At 40.5% G+C, this 23,100-nt stretch overlaps 1 protein-coding gene across 1 annotated transcript in view; it reads right to left on the bottom strand.

Annotated features, from left to right (window-relative positions):
- The window catches only part of NUGGC (nuclear GTPase, germinal center associated), an 85,845-nt gene that overhangs the window by 5,429 nt on the left and 57,316 nt on the right, over positions 1–23,100 (bottom strand). Inside the window, exons 14-18 of the mRNA XM_036752089.1 lie at positions 22,283–22,440; positions 18,452–18,590; positions 12,792–12,900; positions 10,020–10,156; positions 8,346–8,436 (exon numbers count right to left, since the gene is read on the bottom strand). Coding sequence (XP_036607984.1) covers positions 8,346–8,436; positions 10,020–10,156; positions 12,792–12,900; positions 18,452–18,590; positions 22,283–22,440 — 634 coding nt within the window. The remainder of the gene's footprint in view (positions 1–8,345; positions 8,437–10,019; positions 10,157–12,791; positions 12,901–18,451; positions 18,591–22,282; positions 22,441–23,100) is intronic.

The raw sequence follows: 23,100 nt of genomic DNA, 5'->3' as shown, positions 1-23,100 counted from the left end.
TCCCTACAGTAAAAGCATTTTGCCTATATTCTGACTGAGTGAATTCTTTGGGAGCTACACAGAGAAGGGAAGCAAGATTGGAATCTACAATAGTGAGGGCACAAATCCAAAGTATTATAAGTTATTGCTGGAATTTATCCATCGGCCTAGATTTAAAACATAAAACCCAGGAGTAACCAGAAGGCTGGGCCAGCTTGGTACTTCTATGTATGTACAATAGGAAATTCAAGCTTCAAGTGCCACCTGCTGGCTTTCACTAATCAAGTGCCCCAAGAAGAGACCACATCAAATACAACCGATAGAAAGAAACATTGTCCTATGGGACTGCTGCTTTCTCTATACAAAGTGACCCCTTTATAATATCCCCAGCAAGTGGTCTTGATGAATCTACTTAAAGACCTTCAATGAAGAGGCACCTACTACCTCCCGAGGCAACACATTCTATTTTTAAATTGAGCTCCAATTATTCAGAAGCTTTTCCCTACATTGAGTTTAAATCCATCTTTCTGTAACTTCCACCCATTGATCTTAGCACCACCCAAGCAGAATAATCTAATCTACCTCTCATAGAACTGTCACATCACTTCAATCCTTCCCCACCCCAAGTATTCTTTTCTCCAGGCTAAGCTTCTCTATTTCCTCAATTAATCACCAGTTGGCATGTTCTCTGGTTTTCTCACCATCCTTATCAAGCTCTTGAGGACACACTCCAGCTTTTCAAAGATGTGGTGCCCAGAACTGAATACAACAGGGTATGAATGGTATAGAGGAAGCTTTATCTCTTTCAGTAGGTATTATGGCATATTAATATAATGTCATTGCATAATGAGATGAATAATCAATGAACATGAATTTTATATGGAAGGCAATGAAGCACGGTGAATAGAAAACCAGACTTCCTTATGATTTTTCATTTAATGCAATGAGCATGCACATTGGTCTTTTGGGTCTGTTGTATTGACTCTGCATTACTCCATATAAGGCTTCCATGTTTCTTTTTTAAAGTAGCATGGGGAGAAGCCAGGTGTTGCAGGGCCTAGAGCACCGGCCCTGGAGTCAGGAGGACCTGAGTTCAAATGTGATCTCAGACATTCAACACACTTGCACTTAACCCCAATTGCCCTGCCTTCCCCCCTCCAAAAAAAAGTAGCATAGAATAGTGAATAGAGAGGTAAATTTCAAGTCAGGAAGACATGGGTTTAAAGCCTACCCCTGTCACTATTGGTCTGACAAGCAACAAAACATTTTATCTCTCTGAGTATCATCTGGAAAATGGGAATAATACCCATCTTAGAGTATCTACCTCTCAAGGTCATTGTGAGGCTCAGATATGTTAAGTACATCACACACCTTCAAATGTTACATAACTATAACTGTGCCTGGTATATATCTTTATTCAGACCTGTGATTTCATTGGTGTGCTTCATTCCAGGTGAGGAAAAATACCCTCCACCAATGCAGATAGGCAAACTGTTCAATCCATCAGTCAAAAGCACACATAAAGCACCTGCTACATGCCAGGGACGGAGAATACAGACAAAAATGAAACAGTCCCTACCCTCAAGGAGTTTGTATTTTATCTAGGGAAACAAAGTATGCATATATAAAGATTCACAGAATAAATATGCTCAATATTTAAAGGGACCTGTAAACTCATCAATTCAGGTGACATTTTGTTCTATGGAATCACATGCTTTTTCACAAACACAAAAAATTGGTGCAATGGAATTTTATATTCTTCATATCTTCCAGTTAATTGTGAAATGGCAACAAGGTAGTCCATTGTTAAATATCACCTGAGGAAGTCTGCCCATTCTCTCCTAATTGTCTCATTGAGGATGCCCCTAATTGATGTACAGATATTGTGCAGGTGGGAAAGTAGGCATATAGGTCATTAGTTATTGATATCCCTTTGGTTACCTTTTTGCATTAATAAGGTCTAAGATTTTCCCCACACATTTGGTATCTTTCCCACCTTCACACACTTTGTATATTAGTCTCTTATATTCTCATAATTGTGTTGCCTCCATCACAGATCTCCCCAATATACACTTGGTCAAATCCAATTACTTTTCTCATTTTTGCTCAACTTTTTCCTTTGTCAGTTTAGTCCATAAGCATATCCTCAGATGTTCAGTTAGGGTCCAAGTGCAGTAGTTCTGTCTTGAATAATAGAGGAGTTTGTTTTTTTTAAAAATGGTTTTTGTGCATCTTTTCCATTTTTCTTCTTGTGTGTGCAATCTTCCTGCAATTTTTACCCTTGAATGCCCTTGGGATGACTTTGCCTCATTGAATATCTTGTCAACCTTTCTTTAAACTGGTTTTACCCTTCATTGTTTCTCTTTGCTTTCTGAATCAATATTACTTATAATCATCCATCCTTCATAGCATTTTCACAAACAAGTTTACATTCTAACCTAGTGTTGTCATTTGGCAAGCAAGTCAGATACTGCTGACTAAGGCATTTTCTGGGTTCTTTTGCTGTCCTTGTTGTAGCAATTGATTTACATTGGTTAAACTTCTAGATAAAATTGTTACAGTTGATAGCAATCCCATCTCTGTTGTCTACTATGAGCATATATCCATATAAACACAAAGTAGTTAAATACAAAGGTTATTATAGTTAGATTGTGACTTGCAGGGGTTACTCATCCATAGTACATGTCAAAGAAAGGACCTGACCTAAATCTTCATAACCTTAAGGAAGGCTGGTTCTCTCCACTCTTTCATGTTGCCTTTCTTATTGAATTAATGTTGACTGATTGTTCATATTGCGACACAATGATATTATATTGTTATAACATAATTTATTCAAATTTTTGACAATTTGTTTATAGGATTGAGCTAGTGAGATGATGTTTCTAGAAATATTTTTCCAGAAATAAATCATTTTCCCCAATTAATAATTTCCTTTGAATATAATTCTAGTAGTAGATCCACTGGGCCAAAGGATATGAATACTTTTTATAATTTTCATTTTTAAATTTGATGTTGTTGTTTTCACAAAAAGGTAGGGACAGTTCACAGCTCCACCAACAGTATATTAGTGTGCCTTATTTACCACACCATACCAGCACCAAATTTTATCATATTTTATTATTATCTTTTCCTATAAAGTCTCGGGGAAAAGTATATATGCATGTATTGAGGGTATTCTTGATGAAAATGTAAGAAACATGCAGCCATTTACAGATGATTTTCTTCATTAGTGTATATTCACACAATTGATTGGAAGATGTAAGGAATGTAAGAGTCCATTGTATATGTTATTTGCTAAACACTAAATAGAGAAAAAATGATTTGGCAGAGTAAAAAGAAGTTTCAAATCACTAGCATTAAACTCAAACAGAAAGAGGAGCCACTAATCTGTACATAAGGATCCTTGTGGCCTGCATATTAACTCAAGTTTAAAATGTAATGTTATCTATGTTTTACTGTATTTTTATTTATTTTGTTAAATATTTCCTAATTACATTTTAATCTGGTTCAGACCTTGTGAACCACGTATTTGACACCTCTGCTTGAAAGGATATCCTCAAATGATGTGCCATGTCTATATTAAGATGATAGATGATAAAAAATCCATTACATATAGGACTATAGAAATAATTCTGTAAAGCCATCCATTGATTATCAGTATCAAGAACATTATCCAACAGGAGATACATACAGACCAAAGGTGTTCACCAGTGGTAGAGGATATCATGCATCAGGTTCAAATGGAAGAAGGATTCCCTTGGGATTGGAGAGCTTCTCCAGATGTTCCCGTTTACAGGTAGCGCTTTGCCATTGACAGCAAGCCCCAGAACACCATATGGTCTTCCCAATGAGATCCACATATATACAGGAAGAATAGAGCTCAGGAGGAATCTGTGTTGCCCAGATTATGACATGCAGTGGGATGGACAACCCATTGAAGTAGGCCAACAGTACATTTATATTGAATAGGCACTGCAGCTGGAACATAAGCTGAGGCCAGCATTTAATGGTAGGAGGAAATCAGGCTGGACTCAATTTGGGAAATTGTGCAATATTTTTAATGATCCAAAGCCACTTCCTGCTGTAAAAACCCATCTTTTTAACACTAACATTGTCCCACGGGTATTATATTCTCCAAAGAATCCGAATGGCAGATGACCCAGATAGCAATGGAAAGACACATGGTGGGTGAAAGTAGAGTATTGCACATTAGTAACAAAAACTTGCATGGGAAACATTTAACTTGTCTTAAACATGTATAACATGCATAACTCAGAATGAGGGTGGACCTGTCACATGGCAAGGATGAGCTATGACAGATGAACCATCTGAAAAGTTCTACTGTTAGCCACAGAATTTTAGAAGAATGAAAGGAAGTTCTCTAGCATGCCAGGTGGATCCTCTGTGGAAGACTGATGGAAAGATAACAAAAAGAATCCTACTAGTTGAGATGGAATGGAGCTCCAAGTTTCCTGGACATTCTCATTCTCACATACGTAGACTCATTTCTCCCAAATAACTCCTTTCACACTGTACCAACTCACAAACCACCTCATCATAATTATAGTTCTTTTGCTCCAGGCATCAATTTCTCATACTCTTATTTCTAACCAATATTGCCGTCATGGCATCTCTTAAATAAGCCGGGGGAAGAACTGGAACCCATAGGCAACATTTTTCACACACATACACATCCCTCCCTTTGGGGAAGTGGGTGGAATTGATTTTCCCTGACCATAAGTGTCTCCACCCACTGGGGCCAGCTCAGAGCAAGACTTTCTCATGAGGACTCCAACCAATTGCCCAACCCCTCCCCAGTCATGCTTAGGAATGGTAGTGGAGAAGACAAAAGCTTCTGGTAGAGAGCTACCTGTCTGTTTAGAAAAAAAAGAGATTCACTAGTGAGAGTTGTAATCTAGGGCAGAGGTTCTTAGCCTGGGGCACATTAGCCCCTAAGAGGTACATGGTAGGGTCCATGAACTTGGATGGGGGAAAAAATATATTGCATCTTATTATTTACTAAGCTTCAGTTTCCTTAGTAATCCTATGTATTTTATACACTTAAAAACATTATTCTTAGAAGGGTCCCATAGGCTTCATGAGACTGCTAAAGGAATTCATGACACAAAAAAAGTTTAAGAACCCCTGACCTAGGGCAAGGGTTTTAACCAACGCAACCTGGTCATCTCTGAACTCCATCACAAATGCCATGTGTTAGTTTGTTGTTGTATACCTAATAACAAAAATAATTGGATAGGAAAGAAGCAGTCTGTAGATCTGCAATATTGTGCCATTTCTTTCAGCTGAGTGGGAAGGGGATGTGGCTTCCACCCACTACCATAAAATCAGGCTGCTCCAAGTTGATTTTTTACATTACGTACCAAACTCCTCCCCACATGTTATTCTCCCAACCCTGCTTTGTGTGGACCACTCCCATCCCCACCAAGCTTAGATTTGGACTCATTACTCCTAAACTCACACCAGATGCTCCCACCTATTGGCTTGCATCTGGCAGCACATGAATTTCTATCCTTGACTGTGCTACTGAGTGTTCATTCGATTCCTTGTCAGAGTCATTGTCTTGAGACAATGCCTGCTCCATTTCGACAGGCTTATTAGCTCTCTCACTTGTTCAGCTCCCCCTAATCTTCTGCACTCACTGATTTTCTACTACAAGAACAAGGGCATGGGGTAGAAAGTGCCCCGATGAAATATGCATGGCTGGCATAGCGTTAAGGGGAAGAAGAATCCATCAGACTGTGGTTGGGAAGATATTTTTAAGCCTCTATCCCTTAAAAACATCCAGTTCTCTGGGCTTTGTCTCAATGCCGCCAAGCAATTCATTTGGTTTCCCAGGAAATCTCTCCTCCTAGGAAGAGGAAGCATTGACCAGACAACAGCTGTATTCCAGCTTGATTGAATTAATCTGCACTGAGAAATGGTTGATAAGATGGTATTTGGACTTGATAAATCTGTCTCCAATGAGTTTTGTTAGTATGAATTAATCCCCCAAATGCCTGTTTGCCTCTCAGGGAGCTGATCAAGTTCGGTTCTAAGAAACTAAGAAGTGACCCCATCTGTCAAGACAGACATAAGGCTCAACCTGAGAAATTCTCTCCTTGACACCTCTTAAACGTAACATTAATTCAGTTAATTTCCAAACCAACTTTGAACTTAATATATTCTATTTCTCCTTGAGGGCAGAGACTATCTTACTTTTTGTATTCGTATCCCCAGTGCCTAGCACAGTGTCTGGTGCATAGTTGGTGCTTCTTGACTGAATGATTGATGACAAGAGACACAGTATGGCATAACAGAAAGACCATAACATGTGGAGTCATTTGGGTTTGAATCCTAGCTTTGTTACCACCTGTGTGATACCGGGCAAGTAATATATCTACAAAATGAAAGAATAACTCTTGCACTACCTACCTCATAGATGGCATAGACCCATTCACACACACACACACACACACACACACACACACACACACACTTGACTTTCTTGTTCTGAATCTTCTTGTGCCCCACTTTCTCCCTCTCTTCTCTTCCCTTCCCCATGTTTTTTTTTTTCACACAGAGACTAAGTAGGCTCAGTACTATGTGTTTGTCCTTCATTCTTGAAGAGGACCATGACATCAGGGAAATGATGACATGACTTGCAGCTGACTTTGATTTGAGTGAGGGAGGGCTGTGCAAGGTCACCAGCCTCACTTTCTCCTCCAGAACCATCTGGGTCCAGTGGCTTGATATACACCAGGATGACTGGAGATGGCCCAGGATGCATTAGGAGACCCTGGCCCTTTTAGGCTAAGGTCTTTTCAGGTTCTCGCCTTGAGTGAGGTAAGGCCCATTCAGTGAATAGGCCTCTTTAAGAAGTGAATTTTGGGGAGACAATTGGGGTTAAGTGACTTGCCCAGGATCACACAAGCTAGTAAGTGTCAAGTATCTTAGGTCGAATTTGAACTCAGGTCCTCCTGACTCTAGGGCCTGTGCTCTACTCACTGCACCACCTAGCTGTCCCTACTCAGAATTGTACCATTCAGAGCTCACCTCTGCCAAGGTTTGTCATCATTATCTACATATATAAGAATTATTCAACGGGGATTGACAGCAGAACTCAATTTATGACCGAGATCATTCTGGATATCAGGTTTAGGCTGGGGCAAACCCAACTCCCCAGAAATCTGTACCCCAAAACTGCTGGACATGCACACCCAAACAATACTTAGGAAGAGCTTTAAAAGCCAGAGGATTTTGTTTTGTAGTTTTCAGTCATGTCTAACTCTTTGTGATCCCATTTTGGATTTTCTTGGCAAAGATAGTGAGTGGTTTGCCATTTCCTTCTCCAGCATTTTACAGATGAGGAACCTGAGGTAAACAGCATTAAGTGTCTTGCCCAGGGTCACACAACTAGTGTCTGCGGCCCAATTTAACCTCAGGTCTTCCTCACTCCAGGCCTGGAGCTCTATCCACTGTACCATCTAGCTGCCCCAGAGGATTTTGTATTTTATGCCAAACACAAGGGTGTTAGACAGGAAGGTGTGAATCCCATCTCAGACAGTAACTGTGTGTCCCTGGATAAGTTAGTTACCTTCTCCACAGTGTCCTCAGTCCCCCATAACTGAAATACACTCCCTCCTGCTTCTCTCTTTCTTTAAGATGCTACTCAAACATCATCTTCTGCATGAAGCCTTTCCTGATCCCCCCAATTGCTAGTACCCTACCTCCCACAGTACCCTGTATTTAACTACTTTGTTTATATACAAACTTTATAATTATGCTCCATGCATTTTTATATGCAGTTGTTGTCTCCCCCCATTAGAAGGAAAGCTAATTGTAAGTAGAGATCATTTCATTATTTGTACTTGTATCCCTGGTACATAATAGGCACTTAATATAAATACTCATTATTTGATCTCTAAAATAAAATCTTTACAATCTCTGAAGTAACAGCACCTGTCTTACAGTGTTGCTGTGCAGATCAGATGAGATAATGGGTATATAGTAGTTTGTAAATCTTAAAGCACTACCTAAATACCAGCCATTATTATCTACTCTTCTACCCTTTCACTTGAATCCGGTTTAGGAAGATGCTACAGGGCTAGGTGTGCTGGGACAGGCTGGGGTGTGCTAGAGTCAGCTTTTCACTCCATCATGAGCATTTACACCTAAGAAACCAACAACTACAAATCAGGGCTTGATGTATCGTTCTGTTGATGGAGAAAGTGATGAAGAAAGTACAGATTAAACTTAAATGTATGTTCTAACATATTTTTCCCCTCCAGAGTGCCAGTGGTTAAACATTTAGTAGCATACTCCTGAATGAGAGTGGCATCCACTTTTAGAAAGTCCCATGTCTTTACCTGATAGCTCCATGTAGAGGCTTTCTCCCCTGGGTGAAGCAAGGATCAGCATGGTGGACACACTTCCCTTCACTTTTTCTATGATTCCATTCTAAGAGACATGGAGGATTTTGTTAGAACATTTCTGTTCAAAGGGAAGGGGAGTCTTGTAGATGAGCCCTCCCCATTCCCTAGACATGAGGGCAAGTGTTCAGACTGGCACCTGGTAAACCCTGGCTCTAAGAGTCATGGTCCACGATCCTCAAGTCCCAATGTAAAAGGAACTTCCCAGACTAAGAAAAAGGAAAGTATATGCTATTGAAGGAAGTCCGTACTAAAACTAGGTAGGCTCAGGGTGCTGTTCAGGTGTGTTAGACCAGACAAATCAGCAAGACTTGTGTCCTAAAGTCAAGAGAATATAAATTCCTAGAGGGTGGGAATAGTTCCATTTTTGTCTTTGTACCTCAAGCAATTAACACTGTGCCTAGCAGTTCTTGTGTTCTTATGAGCCTCTGTGACCCTATTTGGGATTTTCTTGGTAGAGATACTGAAATGGTTTGCCATTTGCCATTTCCTTCTCTGGCTCCCTTTAGAGAAACAGAGGCAAACAGGGTTATGTGATTTGCCCAAGGTCACACAGCTAGTAAGTATCAGCAGTCAGATTTGAACTTAGGAAGAGGAGTCTTCCTTGCTCCAGGCCTGGCATTCTATCCACTGTGCCATTGTGTGTCAGGGGATATAGATCTGTTGGGTTTTTTTTAAGTTCCCAGGATCATGGCCCATAAGCAGCCCCACTATACTTGTACATCATTATAGAATTATAGATAATATAAACATTTGAGTTTAATCTGTAAACACTACACTGCTCCTGCTCTATGCTGAAACATCATGATACAACCAAAGTTAATGTAAACTTATGAGCTTATTGTTGGCATGATGCCTTTTTTGTTTCTCTATACATCAAATGAGCACTGGTCAGTAAGCACAGAATGAGCAATGCAGAATGCTGGGGATATTATAGGAGCAGATAGATGCCCCCACCCCTCTGTCTCAATCTGCCAACATTGAGAATAAAGTAATATGACCCTTTTATCTGTGGTCTCTGCTGTCACCCTTCTGAAGTCTGCCTGAATCTAGAGTGAACCTGCAGGGAGCTGAGGAGCTCCTGTCTAACAGCCACATACCTGCCCATCTAGCACAGAGTAGGCACTTAATAAACGTCTGTTGAATAAATGCATGTTGGACAAGCTAGACTCCATATATATGCAATTGGCACAGTGTCTGGTATAGAATAGGTCCTTAATAAATGCATGTTACTCTATAACACCTATGCTGTGTATCTATTTGCCAAACCTACAAATAATTTGCACTGAGGTGCTTGTCATCATTGTACATAGAATAACTTCTACTCTACCTGAGGACATGTGACTGGGGTCATCAATTAAGAAGAGTAGGATACAAGAAAGCAGGGTGGGGGAGCTATGTTCCTAAGATTATTGTCACAAGAGCACTCAAAGCCAGGTTTTGGCAATGAGAAAAGAGATCAGAAAACAAGCTGGCCACCATGGTTCATTGGGTACCATGGAAATTTGCTCTTGGAAGCGGTTCAGACCAACATTCCAGCCTTTCCCCTGAAACCCCAACACCACCCTGCCACCTCCCAGAATTAGAAATCAAGAGAAGGATGTGGAATACCTTCAATTGCTGGAATTGATTCTTCATCCCTTCTTGGGCCCTTTCAAATAAACCCTCAGCCACTTGTCTGTCCACACCTCTTCTGATGGCATCTTTCATTCGCTCACAGGCTTTCTTGCCAGTTATATGAGCTGCCTCTAGTGAAAACAATATCAGAATTATACCCCAGTGGAAAAAAAAAGTATTTATGGGTTTTCTTGGGTGTTAGAAAAATTACTGTTTCTATGACAATGAAAATAAATTATAAAATGGGGGGAGGAGAGAAATTATAATTTCATTATTTATATAATGACTGTCACCAAGGGAATCTTTGTTAACAGCAAGAGTTAGATTAAACAGTATCCTCAGCACCTAACAGTGCCTGGCACATAACACAAGTTTAATAAATATTTGTTGATTAATCTCACCCAATCTGGTCCTGTCATAGTGAGGAAGGGCTGTGAAATATTTTTTTCCATAATTAAGAAAGACAAATCTAGTCCTTTCCCTTTTTTTAACCTTTATAACAGTCATTCTGGCAAGACTTAAGACTGGCTGCTTTGTGAATGGACCTAGATCACTAAAGACCTTGGGGGTTATATTTCTTTCCATCTCAGGAAGAGATTTGTATGCTATCACAAGATCAGAACTGGAGAATAGAGCTTTCTGTTAAAGCAGCAGTTTTTAAATCCCTCTGGGAGGGAAGAGGAAAGTTGGAGAGAGTGAGGGATGGCGATGGCAGCAGCATCTGAGAACCGAGCCAAAAGGGTCAAACACAAGGTTTACAGGGCACGGTGTGTCTTGCACTATTCCCTAGCACAGCCAGAACCAGATTAAAATGCAATCAGGAAATACTTACGAAATAAAAGAAAATACAATAGAATATAGATAGTGTTAATGTGTGGTTTCCTAAGTCAATTTACTGCCCTCAGCAGTCCTTATGTGTCCCCATTTCTATTTCAGTTTGACTTGACTAGCCACTGGGCTGAGCAGGAAGTGACAATTTTGCCTGCTTAAGAAACCACTAGAACAACTGTGAATTCATCGCACTCTCTGTACCTCATTTCTTTTTTTATTTAGACATGAAATAGGCAGCATGGTTTATTACTAAGTGTTTCTCTGGTATTTTATGTTTTGCTTACCAGTTTTGTTTTTCTAGAAAATAAGATCATTTTAAGTGTGTTCTGATTTGGAGAGAGACAGACAGACAGAGAGACAGAGAGAGAGAGAGAGACAGAGACAGAGACAGAGAGAGACACAGAGAGACAGAGACAGAGACACAAAGAGAGACAGAGAGAGACACAGAGAGAGACAGAGGGAGAGGGAGAGACAGAGGGAGAAGGGGGAGAGAGAGAGACAGAGAGAGAGAGACAGACAGAGAGAGAGAGACAGACAGAGAGAGAGAGACAGACAGAGAGAGAGAGACAGAGAGAGAGACAGAGAGAGAGAGAGAGAGAGAGAGAGAGAGAGAGAGAGATATGGAAACCTGTGGATAACTGATTACACCAAATTCAACTTCCTAGGAAATCTTTCCAACCTGGTGATCAAAAGAATCACCTGGAGGCTCAGAGTCTTACGAATTTTGTTAATATCTACTTTCAAGCTTTCTAACATTGCAGAGAGGAGAAACTATGAGGAGCTGGGTCCCTAACCCTAACCTAGATTAAAATCCTCACAAACTAAAATCATTACTTCTAAGCTGACAGGTAACTCTACATTAGAGACTTTAGGGTTTTCTCTACCTTCCCCACCCCACTCTCAGGTGAGAAAGGGAAGGGAGAGTAAAGTTGGAGACATCAAGAGAATATGGGAAGGGAGAAGGGGAAAAAAAGAAATTTACATGATAAATTTATTATATATTTAAAAGGAATAGCAAGTTGCACATAATAGATTTGTAGTTTTATGCGCAATCATCTTTTTATTATTTTACTTTTATTATTTATTTATTGTTATGATTATTATTTTATATATTATATTCCATAATGTTATGGAATGCTTGTTTTGTTTCATAAATTAAAAATAAAATAAATTTTTAAAAGAGAGAAAGAGAAGATCATGCCTTGAGCCAACTCCTTGAGGATGGAAAGGAGAGTGATCAGGGAGAATCAATTTCACCTATTCCCAAAGAGAGAGGGGACATATATGAAAAGTGCTCATCCCACTTCCACTGCTACATTTGCTGCACATCACTTCTCAAGTTATGGGTAACCAGCTGTTCACATTTAAATTATTTGTGTTTTAAATAATTAAAGCACAAAGCTATGGGAAAGGCATTCATAATATCAGCAAAGCAAGGGATCGTGGTCTAAGTAGAGCATTACTAGGAATTTTTGCACTCAGGGCAAGTACTACAAACTACTGTATGCATGACATGAAGCACAAGTTCATTTGTAGGAAAGGACTGTAGGAAGAAAAAGGAGAACTCCAGACTGTCATGTTAGCTTCCTATTCAAGTTGCTCTTGAAAACTATGTGCTAAATACTGTGATTCCTCTCCTGCTGAAGGACTGAAGGTGCTTTCAGATCCCTCTAATTTCAAGTATCCTGGGGGAAAGCTCTCATTGCCCTATCCTAGTTACAGTTCTAGTGATAAATTTTCTTAAAATTAGAAAGGCAATTAGACTATGCCAAAAGACAAGGTAGAGGGCTCACCTATTAACTTTTTCCTCTTACTATCTGGCTTCAATTTGTGAAATAAGCTGCCATGGTGATCTGGGAAGAAGACAGGACACTAGTCTCAGAGGAATTAATGACAAAAAGCACAAAGAGAACACGGGGCCCCCCAAGCTTATACCTTCATAACACGGCTTCAGATCATTCTGAACAGAGTTGCAGAGAGATTCATAGATTCTCTTCTTCTTTCTGAGGATGCGTCCTTCCAGGCCTCCCAAGATAGCATTTATCTATGAGAATTCATGTTCAGAAAAGATGAATAAATCATTCATTCAACCATGTGCTGGACGAGTCATATTACCTAAGGCTATACATCAAGGCCTGAAACGGTCCTCAGAGGTCAACTAGTCTAAAACTCTTATTTTAGAGATGAGAAAACTGATGCCCAGAGTAGTAAAGGGAGTTGGCCAGCATCACACAGACTATAAGGAACACATCACAGAGTCAAGACCATCACTGCTCCTCCAGAATACAAGCCTCATAAGAGGTCCATTCAAAACTGACCTTTTTAAACTTCTACAGCCTTAAAGACGGGGGAGGGGAGGGAGGGAGGAGGAAAGAATGGAAGAAAGAGGAAACTTTTATTTAAATAGGTAAACAGGTGTAAATGGCACCTTCTGTCTCTTTCCTTTTTCTGTTTAATTATTTAGCCCAGGCTTAGAATAAACTGGGCTGAGCCTAAAAGAAAGCAAAGCCAGATTTGAGCAACAACTAAGTTCTGATTCCTGGCAAGTTCTGCCTTTGGGGGAAAAAAAAGCTTGGTAAAGTTGGGCCAAAGGTAACCCACCAAATTCCAAATTAGAACATATGGAGCTGCCCAGGCTGAGAAGAAGAATGTGAAGCCTGTTGTTCAGTTGTGTTTGACTTTTCGTGACTCTGTGGACCAACAGCCACATGGGGTTTTCTTGGCAAAGATAGAGGAGTAGTTTGTCATTTCCTTCTCCAGTTTTATGCAAGCAGGGGTTAAGTGGCTTGCACAGAGTTATATAGCTAGTCAGTGTCTGAGGTCATATTTGAACTCTGGTCTTTCTGATTCCATGCCCAGTGCTCGATCCACTCTGCCACCTAGCTGCCACAAAGCCTGGTTGTGTTTGTCCTTCATTTTCAAAGAGGACCATGACCTCAGGGAAATGATGACATGACTTGCAATTGACTTGGATTTGAATGAAGGAGGGCTGTGCAAGGTCACTAGCCTCACTTTCTCCTCCAGAGCCATCTGGGTCCAGTGGCCTGATATTCACCAGGATGACTGGAGATGACCCAGGATGCAATGGGAGACCCTCACCCTTTTGGGCTAAGGTCTTTTCAGGTTCTCACTTTGAGTGAGGCAACACCCATTCAGTGAAAAGACCTCTTTAAGAAGTGAATCAAAGGATGGCCCCTTTAATCAAAAGAAAAATCAAATTGGGAGGGAAAGACCCTAAGGGTTGCTTGCCATGAGAGAAACAGTTACTATTTACAATTTACAAAGCCTGGTACTCCCTTTAACTATTAACTATACGGCCCATCCAGAATCTTAGGACCAGAATCACAGAATCAAAATCTTAGAACTAAAAGCAACTTTAGATGTCATCTAATTAACTGCTACAACAGTGTTGTCAAAGTCAAATAGAAATAGAGGTGATCAATCCACACATAAGGATCAATCAGTCTCTCTTTTATTGAGGTTTTCAGGGCACCTCTGTCTCCTGGTTCTCCTCCTACCAATCTGACCACTCCTCTGTCTCCTTTGCTGGCTTCTCCTACACATCACACCCTCTAACCTGCCTGCCTCAAGTCTCCCTGCTCCATTCAGCCACTAAAATGGTTTCCTAAAGCACAGGTCCAATGAAATCCCCTACTCTGTAATCTCCAGTGACTTCTTATTACCTTCTGGATTAAATAACAAATGCTCTATGTGGCATTCAAAGCCCTTCGTAATCTATCTTCGTCCTACCTTTCTAGTTTTTTATACCTTCTCCCCAACATGTACTCTTTGATCCAGTGACATTGGCCTCCTGACTGTTCCATGAATAAGACATTTCGATCTCTTGGCCCCAGGCATTTTCTCTTACCTGGAACTCTCCTCCACTCGGACCACTGACTTCCTGGCTTCTTTGAAATCCCAACTAAAATTTTTATTGGAAACCTTCCCCAACCCCTCTTAATTCTACAGCCTTCTCTCTATTAATTATTTCCTATTTATCCTATATATAGCTTGCTTTGTATGTATTTGTTTGCATGTTATCTTCCCCTGTTCATCAGCATTGTACTTCAATTCCATGACAGCATGCTTGCCTGGGATTTGGATAATGGACAATGATCTCGTGCTTTCCCATTCACCAATGGAGTGAAACAAGGCTGTGTGCTTGCTTTTTAGCATGATGTTTTCAGCCGTGTTGTCAAATACTTTCAATGAGGATGAACACAGCATCAAGGGCGGCTACTGCACTGATGGTAAATTCTTCAACTTGAAAAGGCTACAAGCCAAGAACAAAGTGAAAGAAGCGTTGGTGCGTGATTTTCTGTTTGCAGATGACTGTGCACTCAATGCGGCCTCTGAAGCTGAGATGCAACAAAGTATGGATCAATTCTCTGCTGCTTGTGTTCATTTTGGCTAACAGTTCACACCAAGAAAACACAGGTGCTCCATCAGCCACCACACCATCTATACGTGGAACCATCAAAACAGCAAATGGAGAAGTTTTGAATGCCATGGATAAGTTCACTTACCTTGGTAGTATCCTTTCTAGGGATGTACACATAGATAATGAGGTTGAAGCATGCATTGCCAGAGCTAACTCGGTGTTTGGGAGACTCCAAAGGAAAGTATGGGAGAGAACAGATATTAGACTGACTAACAAACTGAGGGTCTACAGAGCTGTTGTGCTACTTCATTGTTGTAAGTCTGTGAAACCTGGACCGTATACCCGTGCCATACAAGGAAACTGAATTGCTTCCATTTGAATTGTCTTAGGAAGATTGTGAAGATTATTTGGCAGGATTCAAACTCTGCTTCAGAGACTGCACCTCTGATGGGCTGGCCACATTGTTCGAATGTAAAACATATGCTTGCCAAAAAGACTATTTGATGGAGAACTCATGGAGCCTGGCAAGTGTTCACATGATGGTCAGAAGAAGCGATATAAAAACATTCTCAAAGTCTTTCTTAATAACTTTGGAATTGATTGTGTGGTGTGATATGAGAGACACTGGCACAGGACCACTCAGCAAGGCTTGCCCACATCAGAGAAGGGGCTGTGCTCTATAAGCAAAGCAGAATTGAAACAGCTCAAAGGAAACGCAGGATGCACAAATTGAGGGAATCCACCCCAAATGTTCACGTGGATTGTTTGTGCCCAACCTGTGGTAGAGCATTCCGAGCTCATATTGGTCTGATCAGCTACAGTCGGACACACTGAAACCTGAGTCTAGCTTAGTGATGTCATTTTCATACTCTTCAAGAACGAAGGACAACAACCAATCTTCCTCCGTTAGACTGTAAACTCCTTGAGGACAAGGACTATCTTGTCTTTTGCCTCTTTTTGTATCCCTAGCATTTACTGGCACATAGTAAGCACTTAATAAATATTGATTGACCTCTGATCCACAACATTTCTAACAAATGGTCATCCAACCTACCATTTCCCTCAGTAGATTATTTTATTTTTGTTGCTTGTTGTTGTTTAGTCATTTTTCAGTTGTGTCTGACTCTCCATGACCCCATTTGGAGTTTTCTTGGCAAAGATACTGGAGTGGTTTGCCATTTCCTTCTCCAGCTCATTTTACAGGTGAGGAAACTAAGGCAAACAAGGTTAAGTGACTTGCCCAGGGTCACATTAGCTAGTAAATATCTGAGGCCAGATTCAAACTTAGGAAGATGAGTCTTCCTGACTCCAGGCCTGGCACTTTTATCCACTGTGCCACCTAGCTGCCCCATTATTTTTATTTTTATTTTTCAGGCAGCCCTAATTGTAAGGAAATTCTTCCTTACCTTGACCTAACATCTACTTTTTTGTAATCAGTTTCTATTCTCTGGGGCCAAGAAGAATAATTCTCATTCTTCTTACACACAACAACCCACATATTAGGTGGAAAGAGCACAGAATTTGGAATCACAGTGATGTGGTTTATGGGTACTGACATGACTTAGGGGTGCTAGAACCCCCAAAATGTCAAAGTACAAGGTAGAATTGCCTTGAACAAATTCACAGACAGAAGCTGTCTCTTAGCCAAGTAGTAAACCTGTAAACTGTGAGGAAGGTGCTAGGGCTTACATGCAAAGGGGACTGGGAAAAGATGTCATGGAAGCTAATTAGGGAATATAGGGACTTCAGAGGAATATGCAAGAGGTCCAGGTGCCTTGAAAGAAAGCGCCAGTGATCTATGGATGGGAGAATTCAGGGAGTCAGCAGAGATAGCTCTGTTTTACCAGACAATGGGGAAAAGACAAGATAGAAGGGTTGTCAGAGCATGGTCTGTAGGGATCTGGCATCAGGAGAAGAGTCCTTGGGCCAGGCACCCCTGAGGTAGCTTTTATCAAAGGAATTCCAGGGTTAGGCCTGCATGTGCTTGCAAAAAAATATTTTTTTTTCAAAAGAAACTGAGTTGTTTGCAGAGACATGGTCTTAGGGCTGGGTCTTGAACACATGCACCCCATCGACAATACCTAGGTTCAAACCCTCCCTCTGCCATGTACAATTTCAATGACCTTGAGCAAATCCCTTCACTTCCCTGGGGTTCAGATTCATCTTCATTGGTAAAAGGAGAAGGTTGGACCAGATAGTCTAAGAGGTCCTATGTAGCTCTGAATCTATCGTTCCATGAAATATTTGAAGAAAGCTGCTGTGTCCCGCTTTGGCTTTCTCTTTTCGAGGCTAACAGCCTCAGTTCCCCAGTGTCCTCATCTGTAAGGTGAAGGGGTTGTACTTGATGGCCTCCAAGGTTCCTACCAGCCCTAGGTCTGGTCCTCTAAAATATGTTAGCTCGCCAACCAGGAAGGGACTTCAAACGTCATCTAACCCAACCTCCTCATTTCACAGATGAGGAAATAACGCCTTTGGAGAGGCGGCAGGACTTGGAAGGTCCTTATGACTATTAGTGGAGATCCACACTACAACCCAGATCTCTTGGTGCCCTGTCTGGGGCTCTTTCCTCTAAACCACAGAGATCTCTCTATGGTCTTGGCAAAAATATAAGAGCAATGGTTGAAAATGTTCTGTGTCAATGAGTATTTCTATGGGTCAAGGAACACTGGGAACCATTCTACAAAGTGTAACCTGTCTCTGATTTGCAGAGGCAGCATTTACCACCAGCTAATCTCATGTTGGGATAAGGTTTAGTTTTGGTTTATAGTTCAGATGCAATCTTAGGGCTGGTAACTTCCTTCAACCTGTGAAGAGTTTTGTTGTTGTTCAGTTCTTTCTGTCATTTGTGACCCCATTTGGGGTTTTCTTAGCAAAGAAATCAGAATGGCTTACCATTTCCTCCTCCAGTTCATTTTACAAGATGGGGAAACTGAGGCAAATAGTGTTAAGTGACCTGCCCACAGTTACACAATTGTTAAGTGTCTAGGTCAGATTTGAACTCAGGAAGATGAGTCTTCCTGACTCCAGGCCTGGCACTCTATCAACTATATCAACTAGAATTTCATTAATTTAGTATTTCATTAGTTTCTCTTCTCCCTTCCTTTGAGACCCTGGCCAACTCCAAGGGAGCAAGACATAAGATTAGAAGGCCCATTTATATACCTGGCTGAACAACAAGGAATCATAAGCTAACAAGACTAAACTTTGCTCTCACCTCTTGGATCAGAAAATTATGCTTGCAGCTGTCAGATTTCCACCCTCTTCTTATCACCACTTCTGTCATCTTCTCCTGCAGGGAGTGCTTGAAAGTGTCTATATGAAGGATCAGTGCAGAACTGCTGTCCTTCTCAGTCCTACAGAGGGATGCCAAATCAGTCATTAAGAGCTAACAATGTGGGGGCCTTAGAACAGACTTGGTATAATAAGAATGGTTTACCCATAGGCAATAATCAGCAAAACCAACAAGGACAGACAATACTGCTTGCTCCTTCCTATACTATCATTCCTTATACTATAATGACTATTAAAGTATAATTATATAGTATATATAAAAATTTAACTATTATGCCATAATTCCTCATATTATAATATGCTATAAATTTGTTGTTCAGTTATTTCAGACACGTCCAACTCTTCAGTCACGTCCCCATTCCTTCTCCAGCTCATTTTACAGATGAGGAAACTGAGGCAAAGTTAAGTGACTTGCCCAGGGTCACATAGCTAGTAAGTGTCTGAGGCTGGATTTGAACTCAGGTCTTCTGACTCCAGGCCCAGTGATCTATCCGCTGCACTGCCTAGCTGCCCCCATACTACAAATACTATAACGAAATAATTCAAAGACTCTACCCTTCTACTTCTATGCCTTTATTCATACTATAACTCTATGCCTAGAATGCCCTCATCCCCTCTCTCCATCTTTTAAAGTCCAACTCAAGTGTTGTCACCTCCTCCAGGAAGTGTTCCCTGATCCTCACCGTCTTGGTTCTGGGTTTAAAGGATTCCTATGGTCTGGCATAAGTGAACATACTCATCATTGGTTTGCTACCATTGAAGGATCTTTGAGGATAATAATAGCTAGTTTTTATAGAGCCCTTTAAGACTTGCAAAGCGCTTTATACATTACCTCGTTTGACCTTCACAATATCCTGTGAGGTAGTGTGAGAAATAATTCGTTTGGACCCCTCCTCTATTCCAATCAGTGTGAATCAGTTCACTAAGATTCCATTGGAGTTCTATGATAAGTTCTGTATATTGGGCCCCAGAGCTGTGAGCTGCAGATTGTCAGTCCACCTGCTTAATCATAGGAAGCTAACTACAGGCCCCCCACCCTTGTTTTTCCATTTTATGGTGACCAAGCCCAGTGTGGCAGAGGTGACTCAATTACACGGAAAGTCCCCCAACTTATTGTTGCACCTCTGGACCATTCTCTCTTGTACAACATGAGCAGATGACCATCTTATGACCGCTTAGTTAGTGGTGATGCCCCGTGCTTGGCCCAACCTAAGACATCCCTCCCCTTCCCACCCACCCACCTCCTCCGACTGCTGACATACCATTTCTACCTGATGCATCATTTTTTGGGCCTCAAAGCAAGATCTATCAACCAATGGGGTTCTGTACTTTGGACAGCCTCTTTAAAATGTTCAAGTATCAAATCTGCTATCAAGCTTTATAAAAAATAAGGCCCTGGAAGAAGGAAGCATCTCAGATCATGGGAAAGATCTGAGGTCCACTTCATTAGAGTGGACCATGGACCCTTTAATAAAGCGCCATTGGCTCAGAGCTCTGCCTCAGTCTCTTTTATTATAGGTTGGATAATTTTAATCCCCATATTGTGTGCTATTATTATCCCCATATTACAGGTGAGGAAACCAAGGCTGACAGAGACTAAGTGATTTGCCCAGGGTCACATAACTAATAAATATAGGAGGCAAGATTTGAACCCAGGCTTTACTGATTCCAAGTCCAACACTCTGTCCACTGTACCACAGAAAATTAACAGTCTCTAGGCAACCCTAAATAGTCATGGCTGCCCCACACAATTAGTTCCGCAGCCCAGAAATGCCCCAGGATTTCTGTTAAAGATAAGGAATCTACTCTTGTTGGGGAGGGGGAACTTATATAGTGTTTCTAAACAGAAGGGTTCCATGAAGTGGATTTGGCTTAAACTCAGCCTAATCCAAGTGTTTTCTCCATGGAGGTGGAGTGTCAAAGACCAAACACATTCCCAGAGCTCAGTGATAGAGGCCATTGAGGTCCTGAGTCCAAAGCCACCTCAGACAATTAGATGTTAACTGTGTTACCCTAGGCAAGTTGCCTAAGCTCTCTGGGCCTGTTTCCTCATCTATAAGATGAGGGAGGGTGAATCCAATGGTGTTTAATGACCCTCCCAGCTCTAAATCTATGATCCATGATCTATGATCTATAATCTAAAACTATTTGGAAGCCTGGTAGAAGCCAGGATGGCTTCTGGTTGGAACCTAGGTCTATAAGCCCATAGTAGGGAATGAGCTTCCTCCTCAGAGCTCACATAACACTTTCTTTTGCAAATCTCTGTTGCATTTATCAGTCACAATTCTCCATTACAATTATCTGTGGTTTTTGTCTTGGTCTTCTCTTCTAGACTGTAAGCATAATGAGGGCAAACACTATCATGTCTTATCTAAATTTCGTATCATTCCCAGTGTTCTGCTGGAATTTAATAAATATTTGTTTATGCCATCTACTTTCAAGAGGTGGAAATAATGTATATCTGCAAGAAGATTTCTAATTATAAAGGATTCTTTTGAATGGAAATCTGCTTAGCCCTGGTAAAGAAAAACAGAGTTAAAATAAACAGTGGTTGAAAATGGTTGAAGTAGACAAAAATGTACCATGTTATACCTAGATGTTTCTATTTCCTAGAATCTTGCTCTATGTTGAATATATACACATATTGTTTACATGTATCATTTATGTATATTACATATATCATTTATATACAATAAAGATACATATTGATAGTAATGGATTTTTAAAAGGTAATCTGATAATATAGTAAGATGATTTAATAAATTTTCCTATATTTTATAGGAAAACAGAGTTGACTGGATTACATGGCATTTCTGTCCTTTCTCAGTGGTCCGTGAATGGCTAGCTAGTTTGTTCATACAATTGCAAGTGCTCACTTGGTGGTACTTCATTTTGTTTGTTGACTAAATGATTTGTGGAGCAAATGGGAATGGAAAAATTAATCAAATCACATTCTCTGCTGACTATAAGCCAGCCATGCAGGAGAGTGCTAAAACCAGCTCAAACTGGCTGGTAAGAGCTGGTTGTTAAATATTCAATGTGAACATTTAAACCTCAGAATCTCATTACAAATAGGGGCTTGATTTATTATTTTGTTGATTATCTAGACTTAGGAATTTGATGGGTAAAAAATGCTAATAATGTAGATTAAACTTAAAAGTGTGTCCTACATTTTGGGGGAGCTGATTGTTAAACATTTGCCAGTACACTCCTGTATCACTTTCACCTTTGTGTATGATAATAGCTTATATAAACAGAATATCTTTCCCAAAGTTCTGCTAAAGAGTTTATTTCATTCTTCATGAGAAGTTGTGGCATACACATAACCAAAGCCCACTTTCCTTTTTACCTTTAGTTTGGTTAAAAACACCCATGTGTTTCCTTAACTCTACTTCTTCCAACTGAAACACCCTCTATTAGGCTCAGGTCCATAGAAAAACTAATCCCCTACTGTTCTTACAAGATAGCTATAAGGTTATGATAAGCACAACTTTCAGATCCATGTGACATCTTACCCTTTAATCTAGTTCACTATAAGAAATTATTTAATAAACAAAATTAGTAAGGAGGCATGGTCAACTCAGCAGCCTTGACCTGACATTGGCCAACCGTTAATTGAACCGAAGCCTCTGAGTTCCAAAAAACATGTCCCAAGACTTGGCCCAAACTAAAAATTCCTAAAGATGTGTCTGCTCCAGTGTACTAGTAACTTTGCTTTCTAAAAGGAAGCAAAGAAAAAAGTTGGTGCACTTACCTGAAAATGTTTCCAAAAACAGGGTCTACTCTGTCATAAATAGGCTGAGTGATGGCTTCGTTCAGGTCTATTCTGGCAAGCGTCCTAGAGGCATAGATACCATCTTTCAGACAAACAGCTTTCAAAGTCTGGTGGAAACCTTGATTTCCCTTGCTCCTCTAGATAAGAAAGTGGAAAATTAGATGGCAGGCAACAAGCGTAGATTAAGCACTCACCAAGCACTGTGCTAACCAGAGTAAGTATGAGAGTCGGGATCGTATTGCTTTTGGCCAAAAGCCATCATAGAATTTTCAGAGTAGATTAAATGTTATCTTAGAATAAAAAGTCATCAGTACAACAACGTACATGGAAAGAATGGGAAAATGAAACTGAATGCTGCATAATTCTAGTGACCAAGCTTGGCCCCAAGGAAAAGTTGAGAAAATTCACCTCCCTTCTTTGCAGAGGGTGAAGACTACAGGTGTGGACTGTCATGTACATGCGGTTGATGTGTCAGTCAATTTTGCTGAAGTCTTTCTATGTTGTTCTTTACTGCAAAATATAACTCATTAGGTAAAAGATGGGGGAAGATGCATTTGGACCCAGAGTCAGGGGATGGCATGTCATGTGTGAAGAACAGAACAAAGGGCCAGTATACCTGAATTGCCTTGTAGGAGGAATAAGGTCCAGTGAGGCTAAAAACAGAGTTTGGAGTCAGGTTGTAAAAGACTTTAAAATCTAAACAAAGGAGTTTATGTTCTAGAGGCAACAGGAAGCCATTGGAATGAGTGAGTAGCAAAGTCACATGGTCAAAGGCTTTTGCAATAATCTAGGTAAGA

This window comes from Trichosurus vulpecula, chromosome 3 (assembly GCF_011100635.1).
Source record: "Trichosurus vulpecula isolate mTriVul1 chromosome 3, mTriVul1.pri, whole genome shotgun sequence".
Taxonomy (NCBI): Eukaryota; Metazoa; Chordata; class Mammalia; order Diprotodontia; family Phalangeridae; genus Trichosurus; species Trichosurus vulpecula.
Note: the sequence above shows the minus strand (reverse complement) of the source record. Positions and strands in the feature narration are given on the sequence as shown.